Raw genomic sequence first — 16,350 nt, 5'->3', positions numbered from 1 at the left:
TGTCATTTCTTCAGTGTTGTCCCATGAAAAGGTAGAATAAAATATTTACAAAAATGTGTGGAGGGGAATACTAACTTTTGTGAGATACTGTATGTATATCTGTGTGTATATGTATAAACACTTCTGCTACTTCTAAACTTCTAATGCCACGTACACACGACCGGACTTTCTGGTAGACTAGGTCCAATGGGATCAGTCCGTCGGACAATCCGATCGTGTGTGGGCTAGTTTTTTATTAAAAAAATCAGACGGACCTAGAAATAGAACATGTTTCAAATCTATCCGACAGACTCAAGTCTGACAGACTAAAAATCGGGAAGATCATTCGTCTGTGTGCTGGTCCGACGGTCCAAATACGACTCAAGGGCAGCTATTGGCTCCTGACTATTGAACTTCCTTGTTTAGTCACGTTTGCGTCATCATGTTCAAAACGAACGGACTTTCGTGTGTGGCCAAGTCCATTCGATCAGAAAGTCAGTCGGACCTCCGCCGAAAGTCCGTCGGGAAGACCGTCTGACCTAGTCTGTCGAAGAGTCCGGTCATGTGTATGCGCCATTAGTCTAACCTCTTAATTTGACCTGAAGCAATGGGTACAGGCTTCTACTCCTCTGATGACAACACCCTTGACCTTCTATTCTCCTACCTATGCACTCCATGCAACTTCTCCAACAATCCTTTTCCTCTCTCCGACCACCACCTTATTAGTTTCTCTCTCCCCCTGTCTTCCACCACCTCTCCTTCCAGTCGCCTAACCATCACCTGTAGAAACTTTCGCAACTTCAACTCTTCTCTCCTCTATTCTGCTATTGACCATCTCTATGACAAAATCTCTCCCCTGTCCTGCCCCAACCAAGCGACTTCCATCTACAAAAAATCTCTGTCCTCCACCCTGGACAAGCTCGCTCCCCTCACTACACGCAGAATCCGGCCTCGACCCCCTACAACCCTGGCAAACAGATGACACTAAAATTCTCAAAAAACGTAGTCGCACTCTTGAGCATCTGTGGCACAAGACTAAGTCTCTCAAAGACTTCAACCAATACAAATCTGCCCTCCAAAAATACTACTCTTTCCTCCACACTAGCAAGCAGACCTATTTTACAACTCTCATTAACACCTTCTCATCCAATCCCCATAAACTCTTCTCTACCTTCAACTCTCTACTTCATCCTCCACCCACTGACTTGCTCACTGCCCAGGAGATGGCTAATAACTTCAAACACAAGATTGATACAATCCGTGATGAAATCTCCACTCTACAGGTATCTCCCCTAGTTAGGACCCCAGGTGCAATTGACACTCCCCTGCTACTAAAGACGAAGTTGCTAAACTCCTGTCTAATGCCCACTTTACCACCTGTACCCTGGACCCTGTGCTATTTAGTGGCTCTCATCCTACCTATCCCAATGCACCTTCAGTGTCACTTACAATTCTACTTCCTCCACTCCTCTTCCCTTCTCCGTCGGGGTCCCCCAAGGTTCTGTTCTTGGACCTCCTTTTATTTTCAATCTACACCTCTTCCCTGGGTCAGCTGATAGCCTCTCATGGCTTTCAATATAATTTCTATGTTGACGAAACATAAATCTATCTCTCCACCCCTCAACTCACTCCATCAGTCTCCTCACGTATCACCAACTTACTAACAGTCATATCTATATGGATGTCACAACACTTCCTCAAACTCAACTTATCCAAAACCGAACTTATAATATTTCCTCCCCCATGTGCCTCTTCCCCTGACTTCTCTGTCAAGAGCAATGGCACAACCATCCACCCATCCCCACATGTCAGGGTGCTAGGTGTGGACTCTGATCTCTCCTTTCGGCCCCACATCCAATCACTTTCCAAAGCTTGCCGCCTCAACCTCTGCAACATCTCCAAGCTATGTCCCTTTCTAACCAAGGAAACCACAAAGCTCCTGATTCACATTCCCCCTGGTCATCTCTCGCCTTGACTACTGCAACTCCCTCCTCATTGGCTTACCTTTAAATAGACTATCCCCCCCCCCTCTTCAGTCCATCATGAATGCTGCTGCCAGACTCATCCACCTTACATACTGGTCTGTGTCTGCTACCCCTCTCTGCCAATCCCTCCATTGGCTGCCACTCGCCCAACAAATTAAATTCAAAATACTAACAATAAGTTACAAAGCCATCCACAACTCTGCCCCCAGCTACATCACTAGCCTAGTCTCAAAATACCGACCTAATCGCCCACTTCGTTCCTCCCAAGACCTCCTGCTCTCTAGCTCCCTCATCACATCCTCCTATATCCGCCTCCAGGACTTCTCCTTAGCCTTACCCATCCTCTGGAATTCACTACCCCAATCTGTCAGACTGTCTCCAAATTTATCTACTTTTAGGCGATCCCTGAAAACTTTCCTCTTCAGAGAAGTCTATCCTGCCTCCATCTAACAACTGCACTATTTTCTCCATTAACTCACCCCCCACAGCTATTACCCTTTTGTATAACTTGACCCTCCCTCCTAGATTGTGATCTCTAACGAGCAGGGCCCTCTGATTCCCCCCTGTATTGAATTGTATTGTAATTGTACTGTCTTCCCTAATGTTGTAAAGCGATGCGTAAACTGTGGGCTCTATATAAATCCTGTATAATAATAAAATAAATAAATATATATATTGCACAGCTTTGGGGGGGGGGGCACAAACAACCCACCCCCAGGCTGCCAGTGGAGCGGCACTACCCCCCCTCCGCAGCACTAACACAGCACCCCCCCACCACCATAACCCCCAGGCTGCCGGTGGAGCGGTACTAACCCCCCCTGCAGCACTAACACAGCCCCCCACCACCATCACCTGCTGTCCTTACCTTGGATGTGGGTGGTGAGAGCTTTGGGGCCTGGGGGGAAAGCTGCTCTGGTGACCGGTGTCCTCTCCTGGAGCAGCTTCTGCGGTGTCTTCTTTCTCCTCCCAGCGCTAGGTGTCCAATAGAATTGCCTGATATTTTGGCCAATTGGGAAACAGGTTTCATACCTACTTCCCGATTTGACCGGGAGGAGGATCAACACACCTGGGTGGACTCCAGACGCAATGCTCTGCATCCCGAGTCCACCCTATTTTGAAGCCTATTACAGCCCGTGGCCCTAATCCAGTGCTTCAAAAAAAAAAAAACCCTGGCCGCTCTAATTCATATTGCCAGGTGACCCGAAAGGGACTGGACACATGAATAGGGGGCCGCAGCGGCGGCCGTGGATAGATTCCCTGCAAATAGGGGGTGGAGAGGATGGGTCACCCCTGCTACACGGTGAATATATTAAACTGCCTGCACACCACTTACTAACCTGCCTCTATCTAAATTCTTTTATTCAGAACACTATATACGGCTGCTGTGTAAGCAGCCTTATATAGTGTGGACTTGGCCCCCTGAGCCATGATTGGCTAAAAGCACCCTGCCTTTGGCCAGTCATGGCTCTCACAGCAGAGTGCTCTGTGATTGGCCAAAGCATGCAGGTCAGGTGCATGCTTTGGCCAATCATCGGACATCAATGCTCTGCGATCTCGAATTTGCCACAAATGCCCCATAATGTTCGGTATTCGCTGCATGGGCGAACATCGGGACATCCCTATTCTTTAGTTCTTCATCATCAGAGCCTGGCTATGTATCTGGAATTTGTGAGATATAAAGCTCTTTATCTAGGTTCCAGTAAAAAGCTGAAGATTACATGTTTCATAGTTCTTCATCTTGCGTGATTGGTTATAGTTATAGAATAACTATATATAATAGTTCTAGATTTTTAAAGCAGAATTATAGATAAAACTTTTTTAAATTTTGGATAGAGCATCTGTGTCCCATTGTGAGATTTACCTTCACTTCCTGTCCCATAGCCAAACAGAAAGTGAGAGGATATCCCTACAAGTTAAGGGATATCGTTGGGGACCCCCCAGCTAACCAGAACTAGTGTCCCCATTAGAAGATTTCCGCTCTATTACTTTTCTGGGGATAACCCAAAATATGGTATTTCCGTGCATCTTGCCCAAATTTTTATATTTGCTGCAAGCACTTCCTATTTCGGTCCCTACGATGTTTTTTAGACAGGTACATGCTCTGTTCGCCGGCTTTATTTGGGCACATAGAAAACCGAGACTAGCCCGGAATTTACTCTCCATGCCCAAACTCTATGGCGGCCTCTCCGTTCCGGATGTCAAAAAATACTATCAAGCGGTTCATCTTGGTAGAATTATAGACTGGTGCCGACACCAAGATCTGAAGCTGTGGATACGTCTGGAACAGGCCCAGACGCAGGTGCCACTACGGGGAGCTGCCTGGTGTTATAAGCATCTACCAGCCCACATGAAGAGACATCCCCTGATGGGGACGACCCTCCGGGTGGGATCACAGCTATACTCAAAAGAGTCACTGTCCACACCTACTTCTCCGCTATATCCTATTATAGGGAACCCGCAATTCTCTCCAGGGCTAGACACCCAACTTTTGCAGGCCATGTCCAGTAGACAGTGCACACAAGCACGACACTTCCGGGCGCATGGGGACTGGCCGTCCATAGAGACGCTCTGTAACACATCGGGACCCTATAAACTAGCCTTTTGGACCGCGGTCCAACTTAGACACTTTCTTAGGGCTCTCCAGAACCCCCTGCGATTTGACGAATCGTTGACCGACTTTGAGGAATACTGCTCTGGTACCGGGGTGCTTCCGCGAACGCTGTCCACAATGTACAACCTTCTTATCACACCCGTGGACGACGCTCATTTGACCTTCCTGACAAAATGGGAGGGGGAACTGAACTGTAAATTTACTCCGAGCCAGACTCAAAGTATTCTAACATTGGCCCTAAAGTCTACCATCTGCACGAACATACAGGAAACTAACTACAAACTCCTAACGAGATGGTACTTAACCCCTCAGGCTCTACACTCCTTCTACCCGAGCGTCTCTGCGCTTTGTTGGAGATGTGGACAAGAGCAGGGCACGTTGTTACATATATTTTGGTCATGTTCGAAGCTGTCTCATTTTTGGTCCACGGTCAGGACCGTTATTCAAAAGTTTACGGAATACAATGTCCCCAATGACCCGGCTTTCTTCCTACTGCACGTTAATACCATGTCCGCTAAAAGATACAAGAAATCCATCCTACGTCACCTAGTAAATGCGGCTAGAGCATGTATACCACTCCACTGGAAAAGCCAGACCCCTCCATCGGTGGCGTCCTGGATTCGTAGGGTGGAGGACGTTAGTAAATTGGAAGACCTGGTGCTTACGGGGAGGCAACAGCAGGAAAAATTTAGGAAAACATGGGCACTCTGGCACCAGTTCATATTCTCATCCGAAGGAGTATCATTAAGGACCGTGTAATATGGTCAGCGTTATAGACTACGTATGGGTTGGGGCAGTCCTGATTCAACCAGAATTCCCCCCCCCCCTCCCTTTTTTTTTTTTTTTTTTATCTTCCCCCCTCTCCCTTCCTTTCCCTCATCATCTCCCCTTCAATGTCCCTTTCCCCCATTACCAATGGCCTCTCCCCTCTGGCACTGGGTTTTTGCCGGGGTACTGAGATTCTGACGAGGGCAAGAGCTGAGGGAACTGAACGGACTTAGGCTCTTGGATACACTTCTGGCTTCTTAATGGAGATTTTATGCTTGGATAAGCGGTAATCACCGGATGGCAGATTGAATTCGATCTTCCATAGAGCTATGATTAGTATGCCATGTAAGTGTGTACTGTATACCTACCTTCCTCTTGCTTTCGGTAATATATTTAATATGTATTTCCCTTTCCCTCTCTTCCCCTTTGTGTATCACATTTCTATGTTATATGTTATGTCCATGCCCATGTTGGGCATTGTTTGAAATTAATAAAAATTTATATTTGAAAAAAAAAAAATATGGTATTTCCTTTTACTTTCAATGATAATGGTAAACAGGAAGAATAGAGAGGGTGAATCTCCTTAATGGGGACACAGGCAGCAATAAAACCTGAGGGGTGTTTTAATCCCTCTCTACTCTATCCAAAAGTAAAAAAAAAGTTTTTTCCTTTAGTAATACTTTAAATTAATCCGAAGACCATATGTTCTCTAGTTTTTCATCATCAGAGCCTGGTTAAAGCTCTCCTTTATCAAGGTTCCTATATAAATCTGGAGAGATGACATGTCCTATAGTTCATCAACCAAGCTTGGTGAAGGTTCTAGAACTTGTGAGCATAGGCTTGTACACAGGGTATGCCGGATGTGCCTGGGCACACCCTAATCGCCTAGTGTTGATTAGCATTATCCCTCTGTGTAGCAGTGGCCAGATGGAAAAGATCCCTCTCTTACCGGCTCTGCCACAACAGTAGTGTAGTAGTACCTCTTTCACTGTGCCAGTAGGGAGATCCATGTGCCGGGATAATATATATGTAGACTCACACACGTGTATTTGAGCTTTGGTGTGCACACCCTAATGCAATAAGCTGCACTATCCTATGAGTGAAGGGAAGGCATGTAAACAGAGTAATGGCTTGTCCCTAGACAAGTCAGTGTCTCCATTCTACTAAAACCCCAAGTGCGATCTCAAAAAAATTGGTGAAATGGTACAGAGACAGAAGAACTGGAGACGCCTAAAAGAGGGTTGCCTATCTTTTTTCCCCCCTTTCCTTTTAGATACAGAAAAAGCATTTACACCCCCCATAGATGTTGTGCAGTAGATGGGACGATTAACTAAATTTCCCCAACATCTGGTTCAAAGGACACTGCTGGCTCCTGGTTCACGTTAACTTTCTGTATCCTCAGGTTATCTTCAGCGAACTTGGAGTGTGATAGAATACAGACTGTTTGAAGTATTTCTTTTTTTCGTCCAGGTCAGTCAAGGGACTCCATCTGAATATGCTGTTGATCAATAAAAGTGGGTTAGGAATGCTGATTTCGCTGCTTCTTGGGCGCTACCTACCATGGTTAGTGGGCATGACAAGTGAAGATGTCAAGCGCGTCTACCCATACTTTGAGAAGAATGTGTACGCCCTGCTACGAGAGTCCGGATACCTCCACATTCAGGCAACCAAACCTGATACTGTAGGTAAATAGCTTTCTATTATCACATGTAAGTCTAAATTTAAAAAGTGAGGAATAACCAATGTATCCCATGTATAGGCCAATCTCCACCTCAAAACTGCAGGCATAGAGTAATTGACCCAATAACAGCAGGACAGCTGCAATTTATACCTGACTTAAGCCTAGTACACACTGGCCAAACGTCAGCCCTTGTGTACTGGCAGCTGGTTTCCCCACTGACAGCTAAATGTAAGAAAAATAAATGAAAAAAATGGCGTGGGGTCCTTCGCCCATGCATACTAAGCCGTTCAGGTCTGGTATGGAATTTAAGGGGAGCCCCACACCATAACTAACAAAACATGGCGTGGAATCCCCCCCAAAATCCATGCCCTTAAAATAGGGGGGTGTTTTGGGGAATGGGGGCTCTCCTTGTTAATGGAACAAGGGCCTCTTCCCCCACAGTGGGCAGCGCCGGGACAAAGGCTGGGCAGGAGGGGTGGCTGCCCTGGGCACTGTAGTATCATGTGAGGTGGGGGGCACCACAAGGAGATTAAGGGGGAGACGATTTGACAATTCTTTTATTTAAAAAAAAATACTTGTCTCCTGCTGTAGCTCTATCGTCATTCACACTGCCCGCCATCACCATGGACCTGAAAAAACCTATGGCCCCAATGAAGGCTCCGGCCATCTGACTGCTTTGCCATGTTAAAGCCCCCTGTGATGTCATTGACTGAGGGCATACTGGGTCAGTGACATCACATGGGGCAGTGCCACTCAGTGACTTCACTGGGTGCCCCCACCCCTTAGTTATTGAAGAGCTCTCAGACAGTGGGCGGTGGGCGCCTTTGTCAGGGTCAGAGATAAAAAATGTTTGGGGGTCAGTGGTGTGCCGGTCGTCGTGATTGATGATGGAGCTACATCAGGGGACATTTTTAATAAGAAAAAAAAGTGCCTACTGTAATTTTTTTTTTAGACTACACTCTTTTTGGGGAATGAGAAGGGGTATGTAGAGCTATGTACCCCATACTCGTTCACATGGGGGGGCTCAGATCTTGTTAAAGTGGGCCTCCAGATTCCGATAAGCACCCGCCCGCAGAGTTGTGGGGAAGAGACCCTTGTCCTCATCAACATAGGGACAAGGTGCTTGGTGGCCTGGTCTGGTTGGGGGGTGCACTCGCTCATCCACCTTTTTCCTTACCTGCCAGGCTGCATGCTCAGATAAGGGTTTGGTATGGATTTTAGGTGGGACCCCAAGCCATTTTTTTTTGTCATTGCCGGCATTCTTTTCACATGTTGCACCCAAATCACATCTATATTATGCAGGTGCAACTTTCATGCGACTTTTGAGGGTGTACATTGTCTATGGACCTCAAGTCGCATGAAAGTCAGACCAAAGTAGTGCAGAAACTACTTTGAAGTTGGTGCAACTTGAAGCCGCACAAATATGAATGGTTATCATAGGAAAACATGAGGTGCGACTTGTCATGGGGTCCAAAGTTGTATGACAAATCGCACGAGTGTGAATGGAGCCTTATTGAACAAGCAGAAGTTAGAAGCTTATTTGCTACCATGCACAGCTGCACCATATTTTTTAGTTTTAATAAATGAATCCAATATTATCTAAAGCATCTCAAGTGTAACAACAAACTCCACCCCAACAAAAGAACACTGAGGGCTTTCCATGTCATTTGGGTGACAATAGCTTGTCTAGCAGCCCTCCAAAGAGCCACAAGCATCCATCAAACTAGATACGTATTGACTTCAATGCAATTCAAATTGAAAAAATTCAATCAAATTAGAATTTTACCCAAATTCAAATCTTAGTACTAATTATCTCTTGGCTGTTAACACATACATTGCCTTATTCTCAAAATGGTGCCTATAAACAGTAATATTGGTGTGCCCATTGATGTGAGCTTGATATAAAAAAATTATAGGTCCAGTCACACTACACCTGGTTCACATAATGGGTCATACAGGTCTTCACATTACTCCTGGTTGATGCGATGGGTTATACAGGTCCTCACACTAGTCCTGGTTGACGTGATGGGCTCATAAGCTTCTCACACTACTCCTGGATGATGTGATGGGTCATACAGGTTTTCACACTACTCCTGGTTGACATGAGGCCTCAAACAGACCTCATGCTACAATTGGTTGACATGATGGGTCATACAGGTCTTCACACTATTCCTGGTTGAGGGGATGGGCTCATAAGGTTCTCACACTGCTCCTCACATTACTTTTGGTTGATATAATGGATTCTACAGGCCCTCACACTATTCTTGTTTTACGTGATGGGTAATTAAAGATCCTCACTCTAATCATGGTTGACATGATAAGTCATACAGGTCTTCACACTACTCCTGGTTGACAAAATGGGTCATTAAGACCTCAAGCTAATCCTGGTTGACAAAATGGGTCATACAAGTCCTCACACTAGTTCTGGTTGACGTAATGGGCTTGTAAGATTCTCACACTACTTATGGTTGACATGATGGGTTATACAGGTTCTCATGCAACTCCTGGTTGACATGATAGAGGTCCTGATATTACTCCTGGTGGACATGATGGTTCATGCGGGTCCTCACACTACTCCTGATTTATGTGTTGGGTCATTTAGGTCTTCACACTACTCCTGGTTAACACAATGGGTCATACAGACCTCACTCTACTTCTGATTGACATGATGGGTCATACAGGTCCTCACACTACTCCTGGTTGACATGATAGTCTCCTATAGGCCCTCATACTACTTCTGGTTGTCATGATGGGTCATGCAGGTCCTTGCACTACTTTTGGGTTACATGATTGGTCATAGAGGTCCTCATGTGACTTCTGATTGACATGATGGGCCATTGAGGTCCTCACCTGACTCCTGGTTAACCTGATGAATCATACAGGGCCTCACACTACTCCGAGTTGACTTCATGGGTCATACTGGTCCTCACACTACTTATGAATGATGTGCTGGGTCATGTCAGTTTTTACACTATTCCTGATTGACATGGAGGGTCATATAGTTTTAGTTACACCTAGGCATATTTGACATGACGTGTCATACAGGTCCTCACATTTGTCCAATGTTCTGTATATGTTCTCTCTCTCTGCAGGCTCTGCTCTGAATGACTCGCCTGCTGGACTGGCTGCCTATATCCTGGAAAAGTTCTCCACTTGGACCAATCCAGACTATCGAGAACTGGAGGATGGTGGGTTGAACAGGTCAGAAACATCACATAAGTTTACATTATCTTTGGAACAAAAACAAATGGAAAACTCTTCATATATAATATTTCTAGTGAAATAAACTTCTGGATAAATAATTTATAAATGTCTGTGTTATAGGAAATACTCTTTGGATGACCTTCTCACCAATGTGATGATATACTGGGTCTCAGGATCCATCACATCTTCCATGAGGTTTTACAAAGAAAACTTCACCCGTGACTTCCAGAATAACCCAGCTGAAAAGTATGTAATTTAATAGATTCCTCAGTAGCCAAACAAAGGAACAACCAATTAATGAGAGAAATGGTGCAATAAAACAGGGGTGGACTGGTGCTGCGATCTGCTTGCTCAGCAGGGGATCTCTCCACTGATCCCCACTGAGCAAGCAGATGACAGGTCCGTGTTCGATCCGCTCATACAGAGTGGACACGGACATAGGTCGCTCTCCTCCTATGGGTGGTCAGATATAAATGGACCGTCTGTCCATTTACACCTGACTACCATCCGATCGGCTGGCAGATCGAATTGGATGTAGGCAGGTGTAAATGGACACATGTCCTTTTACACCCGCCACTCCATAGAAAATAAGTCAGGTTCCGATCAGGTCTGCAAGAAAAACAGATAGGTGGACCTGATCGGAACATCTGTGTGAAAGGGGCCTATATTGGGAATCTTGTGTTTTGGCCATAACAATAGGTAAGGGTCATCTACTAAAGCCTGGGTTGAATGAAAAAAAAATAATTGACAGATCCGGTCAGAGCTGCTGTACTAATGATTCTACGTTAGTACAGTGATCTCCCCAGCTGTTACTTTGTGTTCTGACAGGGGTATGCCAGCCAACGCTCTCAGCCACTGGTGGTGATTGTGAGCTGGTCGGTAGACTTTTTTGGTCATGACCCTTGGACAGAAGCCAGTCGAAAGGCCGGCTTCTGTCAGACCAGCTGCCTTATACACGAGCCGATTCGCCAATGTCGCCCTGTGCAGGGCTTCCATAATAGTAGCATAGCCCAAAAACTCAACTGAACCTTTCCTTCTTTTAGCTCATCAAGCTTATTTAGTTCGTTATAACCATCATTCTTAGACATGGTGACCTCTGATGGTCTTCAGACTCTTTCATGGTGACCTCTTATGGTGTCTAATCCCTTGGGCTGGGCTCTATGCTTAAAGTGTATTTAAAGCCAAAGCGTTTTTAAATAGGTTTGGAAACAGAGGGGAATGGTTATAGCCAACTGAATTCTCAGGCTAAATACAGTGATGGCCCATCCATTAGGGACACACGGGCGCCATTGCCCTAGCCATGCGTCCAGTTCCTGATCTACATACAGGGGTGCTGGACTATGGATTCCAATGGATGGGGGGGGGGGTTGTTTGTTTGAAGCACATGATTAGAGCCAGAGGCTCTAATAGGCTTAAAAAAAAAGGGTTGGCTTGGGGCGGGGGGTAGTGCCGCCACTGTGCCGTGGTTGTTTGCCACCCCCCCAACAAAAAAAAAAAAAAAAAAGACCAACCGCCACTGTCTAAATGCATTCTAAAACAAAAGGTGTGCAAAATGTTACCAATTGTTTTCTGTACAGTAGAAAAGCCTTTTCATCTGCCAGCATGATGAAGAGAAGGGCCCTTGCTCTCTGTGTGGAAGCAGTGGTCTCTTTGCAGAGGTTTGACATTCCCCCTTCTGAGTCAGACTGATAGCTCTGCAGTCAGCAAAGCTAATTCCCCTGCAGAGTGGAGAGCGCTCTTGTTCTGACTGAGCAGGGGGCATATCAGACCTCTAAAAATTAAATAGGGTTTTAAGGCCCTTGTTGGTTTTTCTAGTTTGGTGAATTCATACAGGTATTGTACCATGTGACTCTGATGTCTTTGTATTGCAGGACCCCTGTGTATGTTCCCACCGGAATTGCTGCCTTCCCATGTGAGCTGGTGCACACCCCCAAGGTATGGGCCAAAGGAAGATTCAAGAACATCGTCACCTACAACTACATGCCCCGTGGGGGGCACTTTGGTGCCTTCGAGGAGCCCGAACTGCTTGCCCGTGACATCCAACAATTTGTTTCTAAGGTGGAAAAAGGAAAAAAATAGAGGCTAGGATCTATAACTTCACATGTGCTGTTTAATAAAATCTTTTTTTTTTTAAATATCCCTCTGTGTCACTGCTAATTTTTTTAATGGAAATGTATACAAAATGCCCAAAAATGTGTACATGTTATGCAGAAAAAAAGACAGTTAACCACATGCCGACCGCCCGCCGGCAATTGACAGCAAAGAATGGCACTCCTGCTCACTGTAGCTGTACGGAAGGTGCTCTAAGGAGTATAGGGGGAGCGCGCCCGCCAGGTCACTAAGGAGCCGATGCGCGTGCCCGATGGCCGTGATGTCTGCCTGGCACCCGCGATTGCTCCTGACAGAGCAAGAACAAATAAACATTCTGTCAGGGGTGAGGAGAGCGATCTGTTGTTCCTAATGCTTAGGCTGTTGTTCCTAATGCTTAGGAACAACTGCTTAGGAACATGCTGTTGTTCCAATGCTTAGGAACAACAATCAGTCTCCTCCCCCAGTCAGTCCTATCCCCCCACAGTTACAATCACTCCCTAGGAAACACATTTAACCCCTTGATCGCCCCCTAGTGTTAACCCAGTCCCTGTCAGTGACATTTATACAGTAATCAGTGCACTGATTGCTGTATAAATGTGAATGGTCCAAAAAATGTGTCAAGTGTCCGATCTGCTCGCCGCAATATTGGAGTCTGTTAAGCATCCTGACTCCACAAAGCACACATAATGATTACTGTAACTTGACACAGTTCAGTAGTATTTACCAGTAATATCTGGGATCTGGCAGCTGTACAGGTTTCCCATTTGTATGAGTAGTAGTGATGTAGTGCTGAAAGTCCTTCTTGATAGGCCTGTGAATGATCACACAATCTGGAGTAATGTGCCGGCCATAGTCCCAAGTTTGTGAAACAGAATAGTACCTTTCATCATACCTTGGAGATAGCTTTTTAATATCAAGGTTCAGAGGGATCTCGGGAAAGCTTTGAACGGCCACATCCACCCACTGTGCCTTCTTCTCCTGGATCTCCTCCTCCAACTCAACCAGAACATATGGATACAAATAGCCATAATCTTCAGCCACTTTCTTGATAATAATGCGCTGTAACTTGGACAGCCTAGGCAGTGTCTTAGGGTCTCCACACCCAGGCAGAACATTGGACTGGATGCCCAGCAACAACATCGGGTTTACAACCGAACTTCGTCACTTGAGTTGGCTTAGTAACAAGGATTTTAGGAACCCAACTCACCCAATGATCTTCCTCAAAGGAATTAGTAAAACACAGGCACTGGCAGACAGTTCAATCTTCAGCTTACACAGGAAGAAACTCATCTTCCCCTAAATCCCATTCCTGTTCCCCTTCACTATCAGTCCACTTTCCAGTCCATGATAAAGTGTCTGAAATCCGATCGGATGGTATATCTGAATCGGATATAGTGAAGGACTCTTCATCCGGGAGCAGGTTGCACTTTGAGCTAACATCAAATGGAAAAGCAACCTTATCTCCCTTACTGGCCACAGGTATCACAGCCCCCACTGGCACACTACTTTTACCCATTTCAGGCTTACCCGACTCCGGTGTCTTTCTCACAGGAGGTTCCATCATCAAGGAACACAGATGGGCCTGACCACAGCTTTGAGGGATAACTGGAGCGTGGACCCCTGGAGCAGCCGCAGAGGTGAGAGGAGCAGCTTCTCGCACAAGCCGGGTGATAGCAAGGGGACTCTCAATGCTGTCCCCAGCTGGGATGGCAACATTCGGATACCAATCCGCTTGTAGTGTCTGCAAAGGTTGAGCTGGTGAGACTACCTCGAGCAAGGGTTCCCCGCAGCGTCCACAGACGTTCCAAGGCCGCAGATGCGTGGCTAAACCAGAACACTTCCCGCAGATCAGTCCCAAAGCCTCTGGCCGTGTACAAGGCAAGGCTACCCTTAGGTGTGTACCATTCTCCGGTGTCAGTCAGAATGCCCTTAGGCCCGCTCAGACCAGGGCCAACTCCCGGAACACACACACCTTCCAATTCGACATGGTATCTCCAAACTGCATCATCTTCTCCATCCAACAATCGGATACATGTGGCAGCACTTCCTTATCCACCTCTGCAGAGCAGTATCTCCTCCCTCTGCCAAGTGATTGGTGTATAGGCTCTCAGAAAACTTCAGCGCCCCCCTCTTTCTGCCTGTGACATGCCAAAAAAAAATATGTCAATTTTAACCCCTGCAGCACTGGCGTAAAGTGATAAAAGACCAGGCTGACACTCTTTCCATGAGCAATGAGACATGTTGGTTCTTCCCCACATTGTTGGAATGCACAATTACACGGTCTATATGCAGTAAAGATGTTACTTGCCACCTTCCCACGGAGCCAGGCGAAATCCTGATGTAGCTGTAGCCAGTTGCTAGGGGCGATCTCTGCAGGAATAATACCTTGGCCCCAAGTTGGGCACCAAATGTAGCAAGGTCTCAGGGCCCCAGAGGCCTAATGGTGACATCCTTCCTTGTAGAGTGGGTTATAAGGCATGGTGGGTGTGATGCAAGAAGAAATGATGAGTGCCAGTCAATCAAGGTAGTTATACTCTTGGTAACACAGAACAGTCCTTTACTTATCTCACAGTATCCCACTGTAGATTTTCACTCACTGAGCCCCCAATCTCTGGCTAGACTTTCTGATCCCAGTTGTTACTGGATCTTCTGAGCTCTTCCACAGCTATCCCGCTGTATACTCCTCAAGCGTCACCCCCGCTATCCTGCTGGGTCCCTGGCTTGGCACTTATTCACCATCCCCGGCTGACGAGAAGACTGCTTTGGTACTTGCTTCAGCTTACTCACAGTAGTCTCCGGTAGTAAGATGGATGGTCCCTTAGTAAACCTGCAGTCCCAACCCTTGGCTGCTTCTCCTGCTCCTGCATAGGCCTCAGGCAGCCTGATGGTATATTGTATGAGGGGGGCAGCAATCCGTCCGCTGCCACAAATCCCCCCCCACCTGCAGTAGGTTGGGTTGTCTGCCCCCCTCCTTGGTTCTTCTCTCTGCCAATCGGCTCTCAGGACCTGCTTCCTAAGGCGGGACTGGCCAGGGGGAGAAGCAGGAAGAAATAGCAAATATTAATTCACTATTGTCATACAACTGCCCCGAGCCCACCCTTTTTTGAAGCCAATTATAGCCTCCGGCTCTAATCACGTGCTTCTGAAAAAAATAAAAAAACTCCCAGTGGAATCTATGCGTCAGGTGCCCTGCATGTAAATTAGGAGCCAGATGGATAGGGGCAGTGGCGCCCCTGTGCCTCGTATGGACGGGCCACCGCCTATACAATCACTGTTATTGTTATGGTGCACTGAGAAACTTTTCCAGCTAACCTAAAAGTACAGGCGGTGGAAGAATGTTTCCTTATGGTCCCACAGGACTACAACCAAGCCCACTCCATTTCAATAAAGATTAGAAATACAGAGTGTCTCTACCTTGTGTCTTTAGGTCCATTTATGTAGAGCTCCGGATGTCTGACTAATGACTGGATGGGTGTGTGAGGATTGACGTCATGTGCTTCAGATCAATGCATAAGGTAGCGAGCAGTGTTCATTTCATCCTCGGCATGTTTCCAGTGACAAAAACGAAACGAAAACTACTCAGAACTTTCGCCAATTGACGCAAACGATGATGAAAATCAATTCCAATTTTCATCAACGAACAAAAACGGAATGAAAATATGAGCGAGGGACGTTTACCCATGTGAACTTTCGGTTTCCTCGGAGCTCTGATTGTAAAGCTCGTGAGTGTTTCCTCTCCCAGCAAGCAAGGTAGCGACCATAGCATGCTTAGTGGTGTGGTGTGCTTAGGACTATGCAACATTATAGGCCTCCTCAGACCACCATCCAGAGCACTGTGTACATTACAGGCCATCTCAGACCACCGTCCAGAGCACTGTGTTCATTACAGGCCATCTCAGACCACCGTCCAGAGCACTGTGTGCATTATAGACCTCCTCAGACCACCGTCCAGAGCACTGTGTGCATTACAAGTGTAGTAAAGTCTTTTACCTCTCCCAGTCTAATGAGAACCTTCAAGGCCAAAGACAGCC

General features: G+C 46.4%; 1 protein-coding gene across 1 annotated transcript in view; it reads left to right on the top strand.

Annotated features, from left to right (window-relative positions):
* LOC143986998 (epoxide hydrolase 1-like) overlaps positions 1–12,367 on the top strand; it is a 32,244-nt gene extending 19,877 nt beyond the window's left edge. The window contains exons 7-10 of the mRNA XM_077485435.1: positions 6,814–7,028; positions 10,117–10,225; positions 10,349–10,474; positions 12,100–12,367. Coding sequence (XP_077341561.1) covers positions 6,814–7,028; positions 10,117–10,225; positions 10,349–10,474; positions 12,100–12,307 — 658 coding nt within the window. The 3' untranslated portion in view covers positions 12,308–12,367. The remainder of the gene's footprint in view (positions 1–6,813; positions 7,029–10,116; positions 10,226–10,348; positions 10,475–12,099) is intronic.
* Positions 12,368–16,350: the final 3,983 nt, after the last annotated feature.

The sequence above is a fragment of the Lithobates pipiens genome, unplaced genomic scaffold (assembly GCF_037356315.1).
Source record: "Lithobates pipiens isolate NorthernLeopardFrog02 unplaced genomic scaffold, aLitPip1_a1.2 Scaffold_18, whole genome shotgun sequence".
Taxonomy (NCBI): domain Eukaryota; kingdom Metazoa; phylum Chordata; class Amphibia; order Anura; family Ranidae; genus Lithobates; species Lithobates pipiens.
The sequence above is the reverse complement of the archived record's forward strand: the minus strand, read 5'-3'. Positions and strand labels throughout refer to the sequence as shown.